General features: G+C 41.0%; 1 protein-coding gene across 1 annotated transcript in view; it reads right to left on the bottom strand.

The window, feature by feature from the left end:
- The window catches only part of LOC122786621 (ubiquitin-conjugating enzyme E2 E2-like), a 36,514-nt gene that overhangs the window by 772 nt on the left and 16,852 nt on the right, over positions 1 to 18,890 (bottom strand). The window contains exons 4-5 of the mRNA XM_044053061.1: positions 7,274 to 7,406; positions 3,136 to 3,283 (exon numbers count right to left, since the gene is read on the bottom strand). Coding sequence (XP_043908996.1) covers positions 3,136 to 3,283; positions 7,274 to 7,406 — 281 coding nt within the window. The remainder of the gene's footprint in view (positions 1 to 3,135; positions 3,284 to 7,273; positions 7,407 to 18,890) is intronic.

An 18,890-nucleotide genomic window follows, 5' to 3' on the forward strand; every position in this document is an offset into this window, starting at 1 on the left:
ACAATTATTATTTTAATTGGCAGATAAGCTGTTTGGTCCAGAAAATGTCCTAGAACCTGGAAATAACGGTGTTTATCTTGTCCACAAACCAAAATGATTCAGTTTGAATGATTTCTTTGTTATTTGGAGCAAACAATGCAGCAAATATTCACATTAAAGAAGCTGAAAAATCAGATAACTTAGCCAGGAAAATTAAAAAAAAAAATCAGGAAAATCAAAAAAAACTTAATCTGTCAATTATTATTTTAATTAGCATATTAATTATTTGGTCCAGGAAATGTTGATCAGTGTTTCCCAAAACCTGGAAATAACAATGTTTTGTCCACAAACTCATTAAAATCATTTTGTTTTAATGATTTCTTTATTTAGTGCAAAGAAAACAGCAAATATTCACATTTAAGAAGCTGAAAAAAATCAGAGAAAATTTGTCAAATTAATCAAAAAACAAACAAAAACAAAAATAGTTGGCCTTTACTTAAGTAACTGTAGTAAAGAGGTTTCCATACAACTATCAATGCAAGTTTTACAACCAGTGAAAACCACAGAAAAGTTGTATGCCAAATAAACGTTGCAGCGCTCAGAATTGTGTGAAAGTTTGTGAAAAGACAAAGCAATGACGTGCAACTGGGACTTGAGCTGTGGACATTTTTTACCCCCCCCCAGGTTGGAATCAGTCTGTCGACGTGACGACAGGAGCAGCGGATTAACTGTCAGTCTGCTCACGTCCTCTGTTTTAATGAGCTACATGTCAATGAGGTCCTCCTGCACGGGAGATATTTTTAGGCTAATTCACCATGCGGCGTCCATGTTCACCATTTGTGGCAGGAGACGTGTAGTGAGCGGAAAGAAACAGAAAGAGGCATTTGATTCTGATTCAGAATGGTCCAGATTCACTCTATTTAAATCCCATTTTACCATGGCTTTATCCCCATTTTTAGGAATTTGAATTTAATCTAAAACCAGGAAATATTCACAAATTGTTCTCTTAAAGGGAAGGGGGTTGTAATTTAAGATACTGATTTTATTTAAAAATGAAGAGTTCTGACAAATTCTGACTTTGGCACATGACACTAAAAATTAGACTTTAAAAAAAATTATTAGAGACTATTGTGGTCACGCGAGACTACTATGGTCACACAAGACTATAATTGTCATGCGAGACGATGGTGGTCAACTATTGTGGTCACGCCAGAATATCATGGTCACGCCAGTCTATCATGGTCACGCCAGACGATGGTGGTCAACTATCGTGGTCACACCAGAATATCATGGTCATGCCAGACTATGGTGGTCACGCCAGACTATGGTGGTCACGCCAGACTATCGTGGTCACGCCGGACTATCATGGTCATGCAAGACGATGGTGGTCACGCGAGACAATGGTAGTCACGTGAGACTACTCTGGTCATGTGAGACTACTCTGGTCACACAAGACAATCGTGGTCATGCCAGACTGTTGTGGTCACGCAAGACTATCGTGGTCATACGGGACTATCGTGGTAACGTAAGACTATCGAGACTATCGTCACGCAAGACTATCGTGGTCACGCAAGACTATCGTGGTCAACAATCATGGTCAACTATCGTGGTCATGCGAGACTATCGTGGTCAAGATTATCGTGGTCACGCGAGGCTATCGTAGTCAACTGTCGTGGTCACGCCAGACTAATGTGGTCATCTGAGACTATCGGGATCACACCAGACTAACGTGATCACGAGAGACTATGGTGGTCACGTGAGACTATGGTGGTCATGCGAAACTACCTTAGTCATGCAAGACTATCGCGGTCAAGTTGATTGCAATAGTGTTGTGCAGTTTGTACACAGCAAACAGGAAAGGTTTTATTAATCAATGATGGATCTTCCAAATATAAATTGATATGAATTCGGAAAAACTGTTTTTTGAACCCAGTCCAAGTGTGGGTAGCAGGAAGGAGTGATAATGGGGATTATTTTTGTCTTTTTTATATCACACTTGAGAGAAATTCCAGTATCACGTGAAGAAAGTCAGGAGGGAAAGAGGAAAAGCTTTTCTCTTTTTCACCCACACACTGTAGAATCTCTTCTGCACGAATCAAAGAGAAATCCCTGCAGACAAGACACAAGCTTTCATCAGAGCTGTTCCCTCTGTGAAATCACCATCTTTCCTCTGCCTTTCCTGCTCCGTCACATTCTTCCCACTTGTTTTTCTTCCCAACAATCATATCAGTGATGATGCTTTTATCACCTCTGCTTTGCTCGACGTGATACTTTGTATCAGGAGACATTAACGCCGCTGGTCGCCGAGGCCCGGTGGATGTCAGTTTAACTGGTCAATAAAAAAACAGATTGAATTATGTGTCCCTCCAGCTGTGGTCTCGGCTCGGCTGAGTAAACTGGCTCATAATGGATTTAATTAGCTTTAAAAATGTTGACGTCTCAGTGAACGGTGTCAGCTGTTTACAGGATTGTGTTTAGCCAGCCAGTCCCCGATAAATAAATATTGATCGGACTGTAAACGAAGGCAGCAAAAGAGGCCGGGAGAGATGTTCTCCACTAGGTCAGGCTGTCAAACTAGCAGTTTTTTTTATCTTAATCACAATAAATGAATGGAGTTCAATAGTTAATCACCATTCATTGCATTTTTATTACATGTTTAAAATTGTATTATTTTGTTGGTGTATTGGTTAGCACTCTTGTCTTTGCAGCCAGAAGATCTGGGTTTGCAACAAGGGCCTTTCTACATGGAGTTTGAATGTTCCCATGCCCAAAAACATGCAGATTTGGCAAATTGGACGCTAGATTGACAGTGAGAGTAGATGAATGTTTGTCTCTATGCAGCCCTGTGATGGACTAGTGACTTGTCCATGACCTGTACCCCGCCTTTCCCCCTGCGTCAGTTGGGATTGTCACTGGTGTGGACGATAAAGCGGTAAAAGATGAATGAAAAACCTTTAAAAACTTGTCAGTCAACAGATAAAAGGCAACAAGTCTGATAAACCTCTGAGGAAACTGCTGCTGCTGCTCCACAGAGCAAAGCAACACCCTTCTGTATGAAATCCACACAGAAAGGACATGTCAGTCAACGTGACACAGCTATAGCTGTGAAGAGATGTGACAGGAAGTGGGTGCACATGTGTGTGTCTGTGTTCTCACCAGGGTTGCAGTCAGTCAGCAGGGAGCAGATGGACAGTAGGACCTTGGAGATGGTGAGGGCAGGACTCCAGTTGTCCTTCAGGATGTCCAGACAGATCACGCCCTGACTGTTGATGTTACAGTGGTAGATCCTCGTGCGGAACGTCACCTGCAATGGCACAGCAGAGTTAGAAAACATTTTCAAATAAATACCATCCTACTCACTCAACAGCCTGATTTCCGCGACAAAACATCGCAGCTAGCAAACCAAATACAGTAGTGTACGAGCAAGTTCCAAGTTCACCACACTTCAGATGAGAAGTCTGGAACGCAAACGTATCTTGGGCTAGCCATTGTTAGAAATACCAGTCGATAACAAAGCTCTACACGTACATGCTATTGTGGTAAAAAAATAAACAGTCCTATGTGTACGACTGATTTACTGCGAAACAAATACAACAAAAGTGCTATTAACAGTGAAACAAGCAGCGTATAATGGCGGCCATTTTGTTTGCTGTCCCAAAAATTTCCAAGTTGAAAATGCGAGTTCAGTGGCCGTTCCTTGCACAACCTTCCGAGTTCTGACAACAAATGGAACGCACCATTATTCATAAGCAAACAGGGTGAACAGCTGATAAAACTCATTGAGGGTTTTTTATATCGTTACAGTGTTTGAGGAAGCGTAATGCTAAGTATGACTCCAGAAAAAATCGTGAGCAAAAGTAAGAGAAATATCGCAATATTATTATCACTTTTGAGTGTTGATTTAAAAAAACAAAAAACAAACTTTTTTTTGTTTTACCAGTGCTTCAAATAAACATTAAACTTTTTGTTGTTAAGCATAAAAAAAATAATCAATTGACGGTTCAGTCCACTAGGTGGTGCCAAGCACTCACTTTCACCCTCGCTCCTCCTGTGTGGGTTTAACGCAATATTTAATCTCGCAAAAACTCAGTATTTTGCAGTATCGTGATTTAAATATCGTGATAATATTGCATTGTGATGTATCTGATGATTACCACCCTTACTAAAATCTTAACAGAAATATATTTTCAGTTCTTACTCCACAGTTTTCATTTTTTCACATATTCTCAGGCACTATTTTCTAACATAGCGTCAGTGGTGGGCTGTCAGGGCCAGCAGGGCCTTCTCTGCTGGCCCTGACAATATCAAAAAAGTATTTTTTTAAAATTATTATTATTATTTAAATAATCAAATAAATGTGTGTCTGAACGTGTCTGAAATCATTACTTTTTCAGTATGTTATGATTATATTTCCAGAAAGAATATGGTTATTTTTTGTGAAGTAGAGCTGGATTTTCCTGGATGTCATTAAACGCATCATAGCTCCGTGGCCCTGCTCTAGTAGTATTGCTGGCCTTTCGTTGAAGCTGCCATTTCCTATTTGGTTATAACTTTGACTGACATGTGTCAGCCAATCAAAATGTGATATCATAGTGACAGAACGCCCCAGGCCCAGTGATGTGTCTGGCGCTAGCCCCCGCTGTTGTTATCAACGACGCTTGAACCTTTGGCGGGTTTTGAAGTAAGCTATGACCACTGCATTAACACCACCGATCCATCATGTTTCTGATCTCCTTCGTGTGCACTTTTCACGCCCATCCTTTGGAGAAAAGAAGGAAATTATTTCAAGAGGAAGACCTACACGGAAGAGGTACATATTTTCCGGTAGTTGGAGTGTTAATGATGAATTGATAAAATTTTTTGAAGTGGTGAGGACAAAACTGTTGATCATAAATAGTGCTGGGGACGTGTTCCCAGCATCTAACCTATGCTTATGTGGAAGCTTGTTTTGTGTCATATAGTGGCTTGTGAAATTGCGCTTGCTGAGTGACATAACGGAAGATGTGTGGTAATGATGCAGTAGGCTATAGATGCGCAGTGGTGTGCTTAGCTATGTCTTTTTTACCCACGGTACGCTTACTGCATAGCGTATATAATAAATGATACAGCCACTAATTTTAGTGTGAACGAGGTTTGAGTCAAAGCCACTCCACACTTTCCTGCTGATACCGCCACTTCCTGTAGATCTACCTCAGTCAACAGTCTTTGTGAAGACACCGCAGAGTCTAACATCAGCACAGGAGGCACAACATCATTAAAAGATGACCTTTGGCCTCTGTGCTTCTTCAAGATTGATGATGCTGACCAGGATTGGCAGACCAGACTTTGCTCGTCCTCCTCCGTCTCCCTCCCTCTTCTATCTTCTTTCATTAACTCTCCGTTCCTCCCTTCACATATTCCGTCTTATAACAAATAAAAAACAATCTTGGTGTGTGAGCTGTTATTGCTGCAAATTTGGACCAACTCCATATTAAAGTCCTGTTGTATGCGTTTGAATACGTCATAACAGTCCCTGTTGGTGTGATGTACAAGCGTTAAGCACCAAACCAGGAAGTCATGATCGGATCAATGACTATCAGCATATACCAGCCCCTTTTCTTCTATCACACCTTTCAAACACATTCAGGCATGTATGTAGACTAGCTGAGCCAGGAATCAAACCCATGACCCTCCAGTTAAAAGGCAATTAGCTCTACCAATGGGCTACCGTCACCCTGAGCTACTGACATTTGGGGACAAGGCATCAGTGTGAACGGAAGTCTACGAGAAAATGAGCTTCTACTTCGCACACGATTTATAACGCCAGTAAACATTTTACTGAAGAGTTAATGTCTCAGTCGTCAGTTTCAGCTCTTCTTCAGCAGACCATGATGACACATTTGTAAATGATGTTCACATTCGGAGGAAGATACGATGTCTCGCCGCCGCCACCACAGCAGCAGCACCGGACGGAGAGTGAGGAAGAATACACAGTTCAGAGAAGCTCTGCTTCATGTTGGATGAACATACTAATGTCCTTGGCCCACACTCGAACCTTTATCTGAGAGTATCCATGTCAGCCTGAACAGGCTTTTTCATCCTAACATGAGTGAGTGAGTGAGGGAGCGCAGGAGCAGCTGCAGCTGTCAGACTGGTGACTGTGAGCCGCTGAGCTGCTGCTGGATGACACAGCTCACAGCCAGCCTGGAAAAACAAGGCAGCAGGCGTTTAGATGTGCTCTGTTCTCCTCGCAGCCAACGCTGCCAGGAAACACACAGCTTTAGCCAGTGAGGAAGGAGCGGGGCAAAAAAAGATATATAGTGGGAGTCTTTGGAAGTGATGTTCCACATCAGGCTGCCAATGAAACACCCAAGGCTGCAATTTAACTCCCGATAAACTCAATGTGTGGTAAATATTCCATGTTTTTCACACGTTAGGGTTCGAGGAATCCCATCCAATGGTGCTTTTCCATTATACAGTTCTAGCACTACTCCACTCGACTAGTTTTTTTTTCCTTTTGTTCACTGCGCCAAAGTCCATAGAGAAAATCAGGTGTTTTTACATCATGACACACACAGAAGCCGTCAGTCCACTGCTGCCTCCATCAGTCACTTCAAATGTGTTATTTGTTGACTCTTGTGTTTGGAGTGCTTTGTTTGTATTAATCTGTGACAGTAATTTAACAAACAAGGCAGCAGTGGACACACAACTCCAGTGTCAACACAAGCTAAAAACGATCATTTTCTCCATGGACTTTGGTTCAGGGATTGAATGGTGGACAAAGGTGATTTAAACATCAAAAAGACTATGCTAATGGGGAAATATAAAGTGGCAAACATAATCAAAATTTATTTTAGACTTGGGCAGGGTTTTTTTCTGCTACTTAAACGTGAAAATGAGGGTAAACTGAGCTGAGCTAGTAGACCTTATGGAAACCAAAACCTGGTCCTAATGAGGCAGAACGATATGAAAAGATATGAAGTGAAGTGGATTGATTATTAATCTGCACTGAATTTTGGTATCCCACATGAAAGCAATAACATATATATGGGAATTATTGATCCTTGTCTCATTTGGGTGTTGGCCTCAGAGGATGTCCAAATTTCAGATTTAAGTTTGGGAATGACTGGTCTAAGGATTTTATGAAAGAAAAAACTTCTGTCTTACGTATCTAATTGCCTCTTGTTGATGTCATGGCATCGCCTCAGCGCTAAATACATGTTAATTACTACTTACAAAAGGGCAAAGGATTGGCAGAGTGGTAAATATCGTTTATAGTTACAAATGATTTTCCATCAAATGGGGCAAAACTCACCTTGGGTGGTTTGAAGGGGTAATCTGGTGTGAAGGCGATGTCCAGGAAAAACACTCCTCCCTCGTACACGGAGCCTGGAGGACCTAAGATGGTCGACCTCCACTCGTAGATGTTGTCTCCTTTGGGGCCGGCGCTGCATTTGTGAAAATAAGCAGAGGGAAGAAATTGAATCAACACAGCGGCGTGTGTTTAGACAGCAATAATGTTACTGTGTACCAAGTATGTGAGTAAACAAAGTGTATGATTATCAGCCAAACCGGGCTGCCATTTTGAAGTCACTTTCATCGTTGTTAGTCAACCATTTTCTTTTGTTCACTGCACCAATGTCCACAGAGAAAATCTGGTGTTTTTACATCATGACACACACAGAAGCCGTCAGTCCACTGCTGCCTCCGTCAGTCACTTCAAATGTGTTATTTGTTGACTCCGGTGTTTGGAGTGCTTTGTTTGTATTTACCTAAGTGACAGTAATTTAACAAACAAGGCACCAGTGGACAAACAACTCTAGTGTCAACTCGAGCTAAAAAATGATAATTTTCTCCATGGGCTTTGGTTCCAGGATAGAATGGATGACAAAAGGTTTCCAGTCAGAAAAGATTATTCTAATGTAAAAATGAGGTGGCAAACATAAGCAAAATTTATTAGATTGATATTAGATATAGGTAGATTTTATTTGGTAAGCCTTTTTTAGGCTTTGTTGTTTATTAAGATAAAAGTGATCAAATTTAAACAAGTGCTCTCTCTCTTTCAGCCTCTTAAATGTGAATATTTTCCAGTTTCTTTGCTCCATAAAACAAATAAAAGATAAAAAGTGGAATCAAGGTTTGGAAAACAGGAATCAACATTCTTTTTAACACATTTAAGACATTTTCTGGACCAAACAACTAATCGATGAAGGAAGGAGGAAATAATCAAATTTATTTTTAAAAAAAGTCTCAAAATTCTAAATTTTTACACCTGATGGAGGTAGAAAAGTTAAAAAGACAAATGTGTGAAATTGAAACAAAGGATTACTCTTAAACATCATGTCACTGAAACATCAGTTCTGCTTCTGCGTTTCGCTGCATGGAAGCACCAGATCTGAGGAGGAATGTGTGAACTCTTGTGACTTCCTTGACTCAGAACGAGAAGCGAGAATTTTACAAATTTTTATAAATGGAAGCAGCTACCAAACCTTTTATTAACAGCTACTGGCCATATGTATGTCACCAAATTTGGTTGTTTGTGTGAGGGTTGGCTTCATATCGCTTTCTAATGCGCAACACCGATACCACAGCTGCTACCAACATCAGTCATTTTACACCTTTTAAACTACAGAAGCGCGCCACATGGGTGGTGTAGTGTTAGCACTCTTGCCTTTGCAGCAAGAAGACCTGGGTTTGTGAAAAAGGTGTGTGTGTGGGTCCAAAAATGCCTACTTTTAACTGATTGTAGGTGTGAATGTGAGAGAAAATAACCTGTACAGGCTGTACCTCGCCTCCTGCCCTCTGTCAGCTGGGATTGGCACCAGTGACCTCCTGCGACCCTCACGTAGAGGATAAAGCGGCAGAAGATGGATGAATGGAATTAGAAAAGCTGTGAACAACACAGCGTTACGCTACGTGTCTCGCTGGCTCGGCCATCAAGCACAGCCCACACCTCGCCTACTAAGTAAAAAGTACTGTTCTCAGTCGAAAGGCAAGCCTGGCTTTACAGTAACCAATCCTAACCGTACCATGAAGGAAACACAGCATCGTTGATATCTAGCAGACGTCCGGAAATTTGTCTCACACAACAGGTGCAAATTGGACACAAACGATCCCTCGGTGCATTACACACGAAGTGATTTGTGAACGAGAAAAACAGAGGTGCTGAGCTCTGTTTCGTCACTCTTCATCATCAGTGCCTCACTATTGGGCAGCTGGCTGCTGTTGAGCCCCCGCCCCCCCACCAAACACACACACACACACACACTCAAGCACAGCTGCAAGTACAGAGGCCCTAATCCAATTCCATTTACTACTGGAATTAGGCCAGATGCCCCTGTTGGTTTCATATATTACTTTTACTTTCATCATTTACACACAGAGAAAGCCAAAGAGAGAGGTGGGAGAGTGTGTGTGGCACATAAATGTACAACGAGTGTGTGAGTGGAGCTGTTCATGTGAAACAGCAGTCCGTTGTAAAGCGCCGGGCCATGGCAGATCTATTTCTTGTCGGCGTGTGTTTGGACACAGGGAGGAATTATGGGAGCAGAAGATGCCAACATGTTCTCCTGGACGGATAAAAATAGCGCAGAGAGTGATAGTGTGCCAGCTCTGACGGGCAGTAAATCCCCGGGCTGGCTGTGATGCAGTGGCCTGATGTGACTCGGAGAAGAAATCTGTGTTTATGTGTCAAACCAGCCTTTCAGGGCTGTGGACGAGCAGAGCGGTCAGGCTTGATTAAAACACAGCGTGGTGCAGGTGTTAGTCTTGGATCGACTCTGTGACTGAAACCACCAAGTGTATCTTGAGTCTTGACCCACAGCTTTTAACAACTACAGAGCACTTTTTAAAACTAGAGCGACACACACATATACATATATATATATATATATATATACACATATATGTATAGATCTATATATATATATATATATATATATATATATATACACATATATATGTATATATATATAGATCTATATGTATATATGAGATATATGTGGACATAAAGCTGCACACAGGTTGTTTCTCTGGACTCATGAAAATTTGCTTTTAAGATGTTTGATTCTTGCACAAATCAAACATGTCAAGTCATATGAATATAGAAGATGAAGATGATTACTCAGACATTACACATTTATGCTAAAAAAAGGACAGCAACACTGTACTACTCATATAACTGCTTCATCATTAGTCTAAAAAATGGCACGTTTGAAGTGTGAAATGGAATCTTGGAGTGGTGGTGTGCGTTTTAAAAAATAATTGTGACGTTAAGCCCTCAATATTTGAGAGGATGAAATTATTCCTTAAGTGGAGTCATTTTTACTCAGGTGTAAGTCAAGTCGAGTCTTTTACCAACGTCCTCAAATTTGTGACTTAAGTCAGACTCGAGTCGAGGCTGAGGAAATCTAAAATGTCCTGTACAGCCCTCTTTTGTCTGAAATTTGTCCAAACTGTGAAAGAATTTTATCCAAACAACATATATTTGTTTTTGTAGCAGTGGAAAAACACCCCATGTTTCATGTTTGTGTTCTATGATTACACTAACAGGAAAACTGAATCACCCCGTTACAAAGCATACTGTTTTTTATTGTTGCTATGATGTTTCAAAACAAAGAAAATATATGCTGTATATAAAAAAAAGTGTTATTAAAGCAACTTTTTATATATCATTTTGTCAATTCCATATAATTCATAATGTTCAGTGTTTTTCACAAATGTATTCAATATGTGACTATTATCAATGCAGCAGACGTTAAAACGAGGAAAAGTGGACACAGATTTATCACAAATTTGTCCACATCTGTATGTTTAACACTTATCATGTTTAATGTGCCCATTTATGAGAAACCCACCATGTCAACATTGTCACATGAGTTTGGTTGAATGTGACGAATTGTGAGGATGAAAGAGCAAAGCCAGGGTGGTTCGACCCACAAACTGCCAGTGTCGTCTCTGAGAGACAAACCCATGATTAGTCACATCCTCCTGCGATGTCAGAGCTTCAGATCGTCCTCTCGGCCTCTTAGCACTGGTCAACCGCTGACTTTTCTCTCCCGCAGTTCCCACAGTTCCCTCTGCAGCATCTGGAAGTGTTCAAGCCTCCGTTCCTGCAGCCTGGAACGACCCACTCCAACAGTGGATAAAGGAGCGTCAGAGCTTTTACTGATATTTGTTCCGTGGTCTGTCAGAATGATGGAGGACACGGACCTCCGAGGTTGTCCTCAGGGTTCTTTTCTCTCTCTTATTTATCCAAGCGAAGCTGGTTGTCTTCTTTATCAGATGCTGGGGACTTATCTTTAAGAATCCAGGGTGCTCCCCAAAACACCATCACTTACGACGGAGAAAGAAAAAGCTTTCTTTTAATTATGAAGCCTGGATCTGATCCATGGACCTGTGTATTTCTCACTATGTCGATTACAGTGTGCAAGTCATTAATAATGAGACTGAAGCAAAGGGAGCGTTCTGCAGCATCCTTTAGCTCCATTGCTACAGCCAATGTTGACCACTGGATACACTTACTTTATTTTATTTAATGTAAATCTCTATTGAGGAAGTTTTTTTTGTAAGAAAATGATAAAAAAATACAATTTCCTATGTAGGCAGCGAGGAGCAGAAGTCAGACGGATCTGGGGCTAAATTGGAATCAACGTAATATTTTATTCATGTAAAATGCTAATAGACTTCCTGAGAACTTCACTCTCAGGAGCTGCGCTTTTATTCCAATGCTTTAATACCAAACTTAAGGGATCCTCTCAAACATCTGATCATAATCAGATTGAAAAATTCACAGCATTCAACAGCAGCGGTTCCCAAAGACTGGGTTGGGACCCACAGATGGCTCCCTGCAGATTTTTTTTTGCAGTCAACAATCAAATGTATTGTGGACTTTTTTCTTCTTATTTTTTTACCTGTGATTCAACACATTTATTTGAATTTTAATAGTTTGCTTATAGGTGATGTAACCCGAGGTTTTGTTAATGTAACACCAGCTCTTTAAATGTCTTTCACCAAAAAACGAGTGCACTCTTCAACAACTGACCCTGGAAGCTCTGTATGTTTATTATTCTTTTCAGGACTTTAAGAGATCCACACATGCAACTAAATCCAAACCCCTGATAGAAACCGCTGTGGTTTAAAGACTTGGTTTCCAGCTCAGTGTCCTCAGTGGATGAGTGACATCTGCGCTCAAAGTGGCAACATTAATCATTTTGCCCTACGGGCATATTGATAGTTGCCTTAGCTAATCAATTCAGCTAATGAGGCTGAGTGACAGAATAAATGTCAATCTCTGTCAAGTCTCCAAACCTGTGGGGGATGGAAATGTTTGAGTTCAGGAACAAAATCTTCTATGGTGTTTTTTTAAGCATTGAAGATGTTGCATTACCGCCTTCTGGATTTAATCACCCACAACTGCCTCTGTCTTTCCATAGTCTTCCCTAGAATCATGATATATTTAATTTCAAACCCAAACGACAATACCAAGGCTGCCACAATTAGTCAATGAATCCATTATTAATCGATTACAAAATTAATCGTCAACTATTTTTATTATTAAAACGTCCTCTCTGTTTTTTTTCAGCTTTTTAAATGTGAATACTGCACCATATAACAAAGAAATCATTAAAACTGAATAATGTTGGTTTGAGGACAAAATAAGACAATGGAGGACATCTTCCGTTGGTTTTGTTTGATAAACATTGATCAACATTTTCACATTACTCGATTAACCGAGAAAACAATTGACAGTTTAATCGATTATTGTCAGTATTTGGTTTGTTTTCAATAATTAAAACGACACTTTTTAGCTACGCTGTAGATTCAAATCAAGGTTAAAGGGATTTGCATGTCTTAAATTCCCAAAAAGTGAAATTGCCATGAAGGGCTTTAGGTGGTAGTTCTCTAGAAACTCTTCCTACAGCATTTTTCTTCATTGTCTAGCGTCTTAACCACACGTCAAACATTCTTTTATTCTTGTGGGCGTGAAGCAAATCAAACAGGGCTCAGTAAGTTTGCACACAGTGGGTTTGACTCTTCTGTATCCAGCCCACTAACACAGTGTTGTTATTGTACAAGCACCTCAGCTATGTGTCGACGCTCAAGGGCACTGCGCAAATGTCAGTGACTCACTGGGGAGTGAACAGAGACGCTTCACCACACACAACCATTACAAACAGACCAGGTAAATAAAGAAGCATAGCTCGCGGACAGACGGTCGAGTGGGACACTGACACACTGTTCATACAGGAATTTACCAAAGTCCTATATTTGAACTGCGAGTGTGAAGTTTATTTTAATCCCATTCTTGTGTAAATCCTGTAAAACCAGGACTAGCTCCACTTGGCCCAAAACCCAAACTCAGCCTCCATTATCTGCAGTGAAGAAGAGAAACCTGATGGGCTTCATTACCATCGACTTATGCTTCATGATGGATGGCTAATCCTTCCTCCCATTCCAGATTACAGACTAACTGGATTAAAAGCACTCTGCACTTCAAAGGCTTTCGGTGGCTGCAAAGTCCGACAGTAGCTGCCTCAGATCTTTGTCGTACGGTGCCTTCCATTGACATCGGAAGTCGGAAGTGGGAGTGACGCCATCTCTAAGTTGACCGCGTTCCAGATGAGAAGTCGGAAATAAACAGACGACGAAGACAACATTTTGTCTGTCTGTCTGTACTTTCGACATTTAGTCGATTCAACCGAGCGCGGCGCTAAAAGGCTATGTTTTTCATAATCGTTGAAGAGAGAATCACAATTCATTGCAAAATGGCTGATTTCTCCCACCACTATGACGGGGACTATTCCTAATTGAAAAGCACTAAAATACATGCCTTACAGTGCCAAACCGAACTGGTCCACTCTGTGGAAACCCGGCTAAAAAAAGGTGAAATTCAAAAATAAAAGCTCTTTAATTCCACTGTTGTTCTAGTTAAAGGGACTGAATGTTGACTTGTCCCTTTTCACTGCGTTCACCTGCAAACTGACAATAAACCAGTTCACTGGCAGCACAGGTGACAGAAGGTCGTAGAGTAACGTAGAGTAACTCACACCCTTTAACCTTTGCATCAGCACTAAACTGACCACATTTCACCATTGTCTTGAATGTGTTGCCTAGCAACACGAAATCCCTGCAGTGACTGTGAGCATGCAAAAAAAAGAAAAAAGTATTTATTTTTTGCTGTGAGGGGAATTTCCATGGAAACAACAACAACAACAACAACGACGACAGTACAAAGCAGACACCACAGCGCCACTCGACACCCCTCCAAACTGTCCGCCCGACACAATGAAACATAAAAGGCCAATAAACAAACGGATGGTCTCTCACATTCATACTCGCTCATGGCTCACATCCTCCAAATAAGTCCTTCAGGGACAAATCAACACACATTAAGCGATTAAATTAGCCGACAAGATCATATGAAAGGAATCAAGGCTCAGATTACTTCCTAAACATTAGTGACAGCTCATGGGCCGACGTCAGATCTAATCCTCTCTCTGCGTGCTCCCTCTGATGATGCCCTTAAATAAGGAGTGTGAGATTCTCATCAAAACAGAGCAGCTGGAGATGAATTAGGCCGTTCACGCTTTGTGCCTGATGAGCACTGACAGTGCAGTCATGGGAAAAGCTCATCACTCCAAACTCAGTTACCTCGTGTCTTATCTTTATGAAACAGAGTGACAGAGCCCATGGCTTCTTTTTTTTTTCTTTGCACAATCTGATTAATGTTAACATGGTGCAGAGCAACACGTGACTCCATAACAGGCACAAATACCAATGGGAGACACACAAAAGTATCTTTCTCTTTAAATAAAAAGAGAAAGAGAAATTGAATAAATTCCTTTCAAACTCGTATATAAAGGGCAGGCAGCACATGGCGTTACGTGGCTAACAACTTTATCAGTTGGATACCGACAAAATATGTTGCAATCCATAAACCCTAAATATCAAATAGCACGTAAAATGAAAGGGGCAGCTCGTGGACAAGCAGAGAGGAAACTTGGCTCATAACCAAAGGGTTGCCAGTTTGGGTCCCCACCAGGTCAAAGGCTGGGTTACGTCTGAGCAATGTATCCGATTTAGAAACGTGGGAGACCACAGACAATGTTTTAATCCTGAGAAAGCACAGACTAGACGATCCAGTCAAGACACGGGACCACACACTTGGCGTTCAATCAAACAATTTCAGGGAGGAGATTCCAGGGATTTGGGATCTCACGGAAACTTGCGTCATTTAATAGCTGTTATATGTGTGTGTGTAAGTGCGTTGTGTTGTGCTGAGAAACGCAAAAGTATGCAACACCCGTTTCCCGGTCGACTCGCTCTCATTGGTTATTGTGGGGTTCTGCTCCCGCCCTCCAATCACTGTTCACTCGTAAATAGCAAATATGTTAAATACTTAGGATCTGAAATGGTGAAGACCGATAAAGGTAAAATCGTGTCTGTTAATCCCTCACACTAAAAGATAATTTGGCCAGATAATCTGCTCAAATAAAACGACATCCATGATTGTCAGAAGAGCCAGATCGGGACCGGAATCTGGCCAATTATCCTCTCGTGTGGGGCGGGCTGTATTGTTAATTGGACACTTGCAGAAAGAGCAAAAAACTAAACAAAACATTGATATCTGCATCAGTATCGGTGTGAGACAGGAAAGATGACAGCAGAAATGATCTGTGACCACGATTTTAATGTGGCCGCCCCACCTGGATTCTCCAGAAAGTATTTATGTGTATAATTATAACGTCCATAGACATTTTCCTCAGTACTTTATGGTCTCAATCATTAGTTTATGATCTTTTGTGATACAGCATGATGTTCATTTTGTAAATGTTGGCCCCGTGAAGGACAAGGGTCCACTTTATCAGATGTAATGCTTTGCATCTACTTTTGAGGTTCTCACTCCAGCTATTGTTTTCAGACTATTTTTTTTACCAACCTACACGATTTTCTCAATGACGCGCCACGTCTCCAATGCTGCATATTACACCATATCCACTGTGACTATTTAAGCAAACGGTACAGTTAGATGTGAGTCATCCCTCCTTCATACCCACACCCGATCAGGCAATAAAAGAGGGGGGGCAAATGTGTTTATGATAACCTTTGCGGTCTCTGTAGCAGTTAATGGCTGCCATTATGGAGAAGGAAATGGTAATTCATTAACTCTGCTCCAGCTGTGAGAACCTGCAGCCGATAAAGCAGCGTGGAGATGAGAAATCGAAGGAAAAAGAAATAGAGAGGGAAAAAAGGAAACACGAGAAGAAGAGCAGAGTTAGGTTTGCAGATGTTCGTGACAACCCAAAACTAAACACACAAGTTCCGAAACACTAAATCAACACAAAACAACTGCTGAGTTAAATCAATTATCGTGTTTGTATGCCTTTCCTTTAATAATAAAATAATCTAATCCAATAAATGTGACCATGAGAGGGAGCAAATGTGGAGAATTAATTGGATTAGGGACTATTTTCATGTTGACTAATCTCTGGTTCTCAGTGGAAAGTGCTTCCATATGTCCACAGTGACATGAGCCCATTTCAAACTCTGACACAAAGACAACAGTTGGACTGAATCTTCATCTCTGACCCAGACAATCTGTTTTCGTCAAGTGGAAAGACTGAAAATCATGTTTATTTTGTCAAGTCAGAGTTCCTTTACCTTCTATTTCAAAATATATATACAGTATAAATCTTTTTTTTTATTAAAGAGCAGAAACTGGTGACAGATCGAAGATTTCTGCTGCTACGTGACCTTTTGGAGGCCAAAACTTGGTCTCAATGAGGCAGAACGCTGATTTCTGAGCAACTGGTTAGGTTTAGGGCTTAGATTTTCAGATATGATTCTGTCTGAAGTCACACATTATGTTGCATTGACATCTGTATCAGTACTGGAATTGGAAAAAGTGTTGAAGTTCAGCTTAGAAAGCTGATATACATCATTTCAAGCTAATTTAGCTTGAGGCTGGAATATGTGAGCAGTTTATTAGTTGTAGCACGAAGCCTGAAGAGAACACCGGAGGCTTCACAGTGTTAATTCACAAGTGTGAAGCTCAATGGTGAGATGCCAACACTGGATTTAGTTATTTTGGGCAAGATGGGACACTGCCTTCTACACACACATACACATGACTTTGAGTGGTTACTTTTAAGACACTGCACTGACGTCAGATTTTTGATTTGCTTTTTAAAATATACAAACACAGTTATAGCACTGCATCACAATATTTTAAGATGTCGAGGATAAACGGACAAAACTCCAACAATACAGGAAGACACGATACCGACACACGATACCTCCAACGGCCACAAAGTACATTCTCATATCTTCATGTATGTATATTCATGTATGTATATTCATACATAGTGTGACTTTCAGGACTAATTCAAAACATTTACATCACATCTACCATCACTATAAATTACATAATATGCTAATAAATATTAGCTTACCTTTTAACCAATTAATGCCTAACCTTAACCTTAACTTAACTTAACCACAATTAAAATTTTAGCCATAAACTTAACCAGTTCCATAGAAATGCAGCTCTGCCCGTTTAGTGATGGCACCATACCATTTTTTGTGTCCAATATCACAAACCCGAGCATCTACCGATACCGACATCATCAAAAGATGGCATTGAGCGCGACACAACAGACAACAATGGAGGACATCCAGCAGCTCTTTCTTTCCTGCTCGGTTTGTGGCTGTTTGGGATATTTACACCGATTGCAAGGGAGTGACATTTTTCTGTCGCTTAATCAGCTGACTGTCGTGGGTGGAGCCGGTCCAATCGTACCATACTGTTTTACTCTGGTACCCCAAGGGAAGGGTGCCGATGCACGTCACGCACAAATAATTGATTTTCTGATTCGTAACAATCGATGTGGATCACAGCACTGTGTGTGTGGCAAAATTGCTCCGCAGCGCCCTCTAGGACATTTAAATGTATGCCCGATGGATGAGTGAAACTGGCATGGTCTGTTTACTTTTTAACCAAGGAAAGACGACAATACATCACCAAATCGATATTTTGCCCCACCCCTAATCTGTGCAGAACCAGACATAAGTACACTCACCTATTTTCTTAGAATTTAGTTCATTTGCGTCCTCAATCTTATCACCTCAAAACTACAGCACAAAAGGACACAATAACCTCTGACAGCTCGGACAACTTGTTAATTACTTAGTGTCTGATGTGCTTCGAAGCTGTCTTATAAATATACACACTGTGTGTGTGTGTGTGTGTGTGTGTTTTAGGAACTGTACTTAATGTTGTTTAGCCGTAGATCAAAATGGGAACCTTTGTGAGATAAAAGTGGTTGTTTGTCATCAGTTGAGTTGGTACTTTTGAATCAATACGGTACCAGCACATGGAACTCACTACCATTATCATATGGTACCTTTTTCCTGTACTTAAGTCTCTTTGTGACTACAAAAATGTGGTTTATTTATATCCCACAGAGGGAGCTGCTGACTGCCTGACACCTTTTGCCTTTTTTTGTAATGATAAAAGTAGATCATAATACTTAATCCCTGCCCCGTCAGGTGTTTTCGGCAGCTATAATGCAGCTTCTGTCAGATCAGCTGGTCTTTGACCAGTGAGGATGGGGGTATGAATGAAATCAACAGCCCATACAGGAAGATGATCGTCAGTGTGTGTGAGTGGTATCTGCAGAGGACAGGAGCTCAACACAGACCTTCTGCCAAAACAGTAATAGAATCGTGCCGTAGTAGCCTCGCTCTGCGTCATTACTATTTGACCTGCTGCCAATATTACTCTGTTTCTGCACATATGAGCCCTCGTTATATGAGCTCACCTGTCACAGTTACTCAGGGATTATCCACACGGACACAGAACTTTCCCAACACAATCTTTTACACATCAAAAACAGAGATGAACCGGCTCGCTGCTCCCTCACTGAGAGGAT

The sequence above is a fragment of the Solea senegalensis genome, linkage group LG20 (assembly GCF_019176455.1).
Source record: "Solea senegalensis isolate Sse05_10M linkage group LG20, IFAPA_SoseM_1, whole genome shotgun sequence".
Lineage (NCBI taxonomy): Eukaryota > Metazoa > Chordata > Actinopteri > Pleuronectiformes > Soleidae > Solea > Solea senegalensis.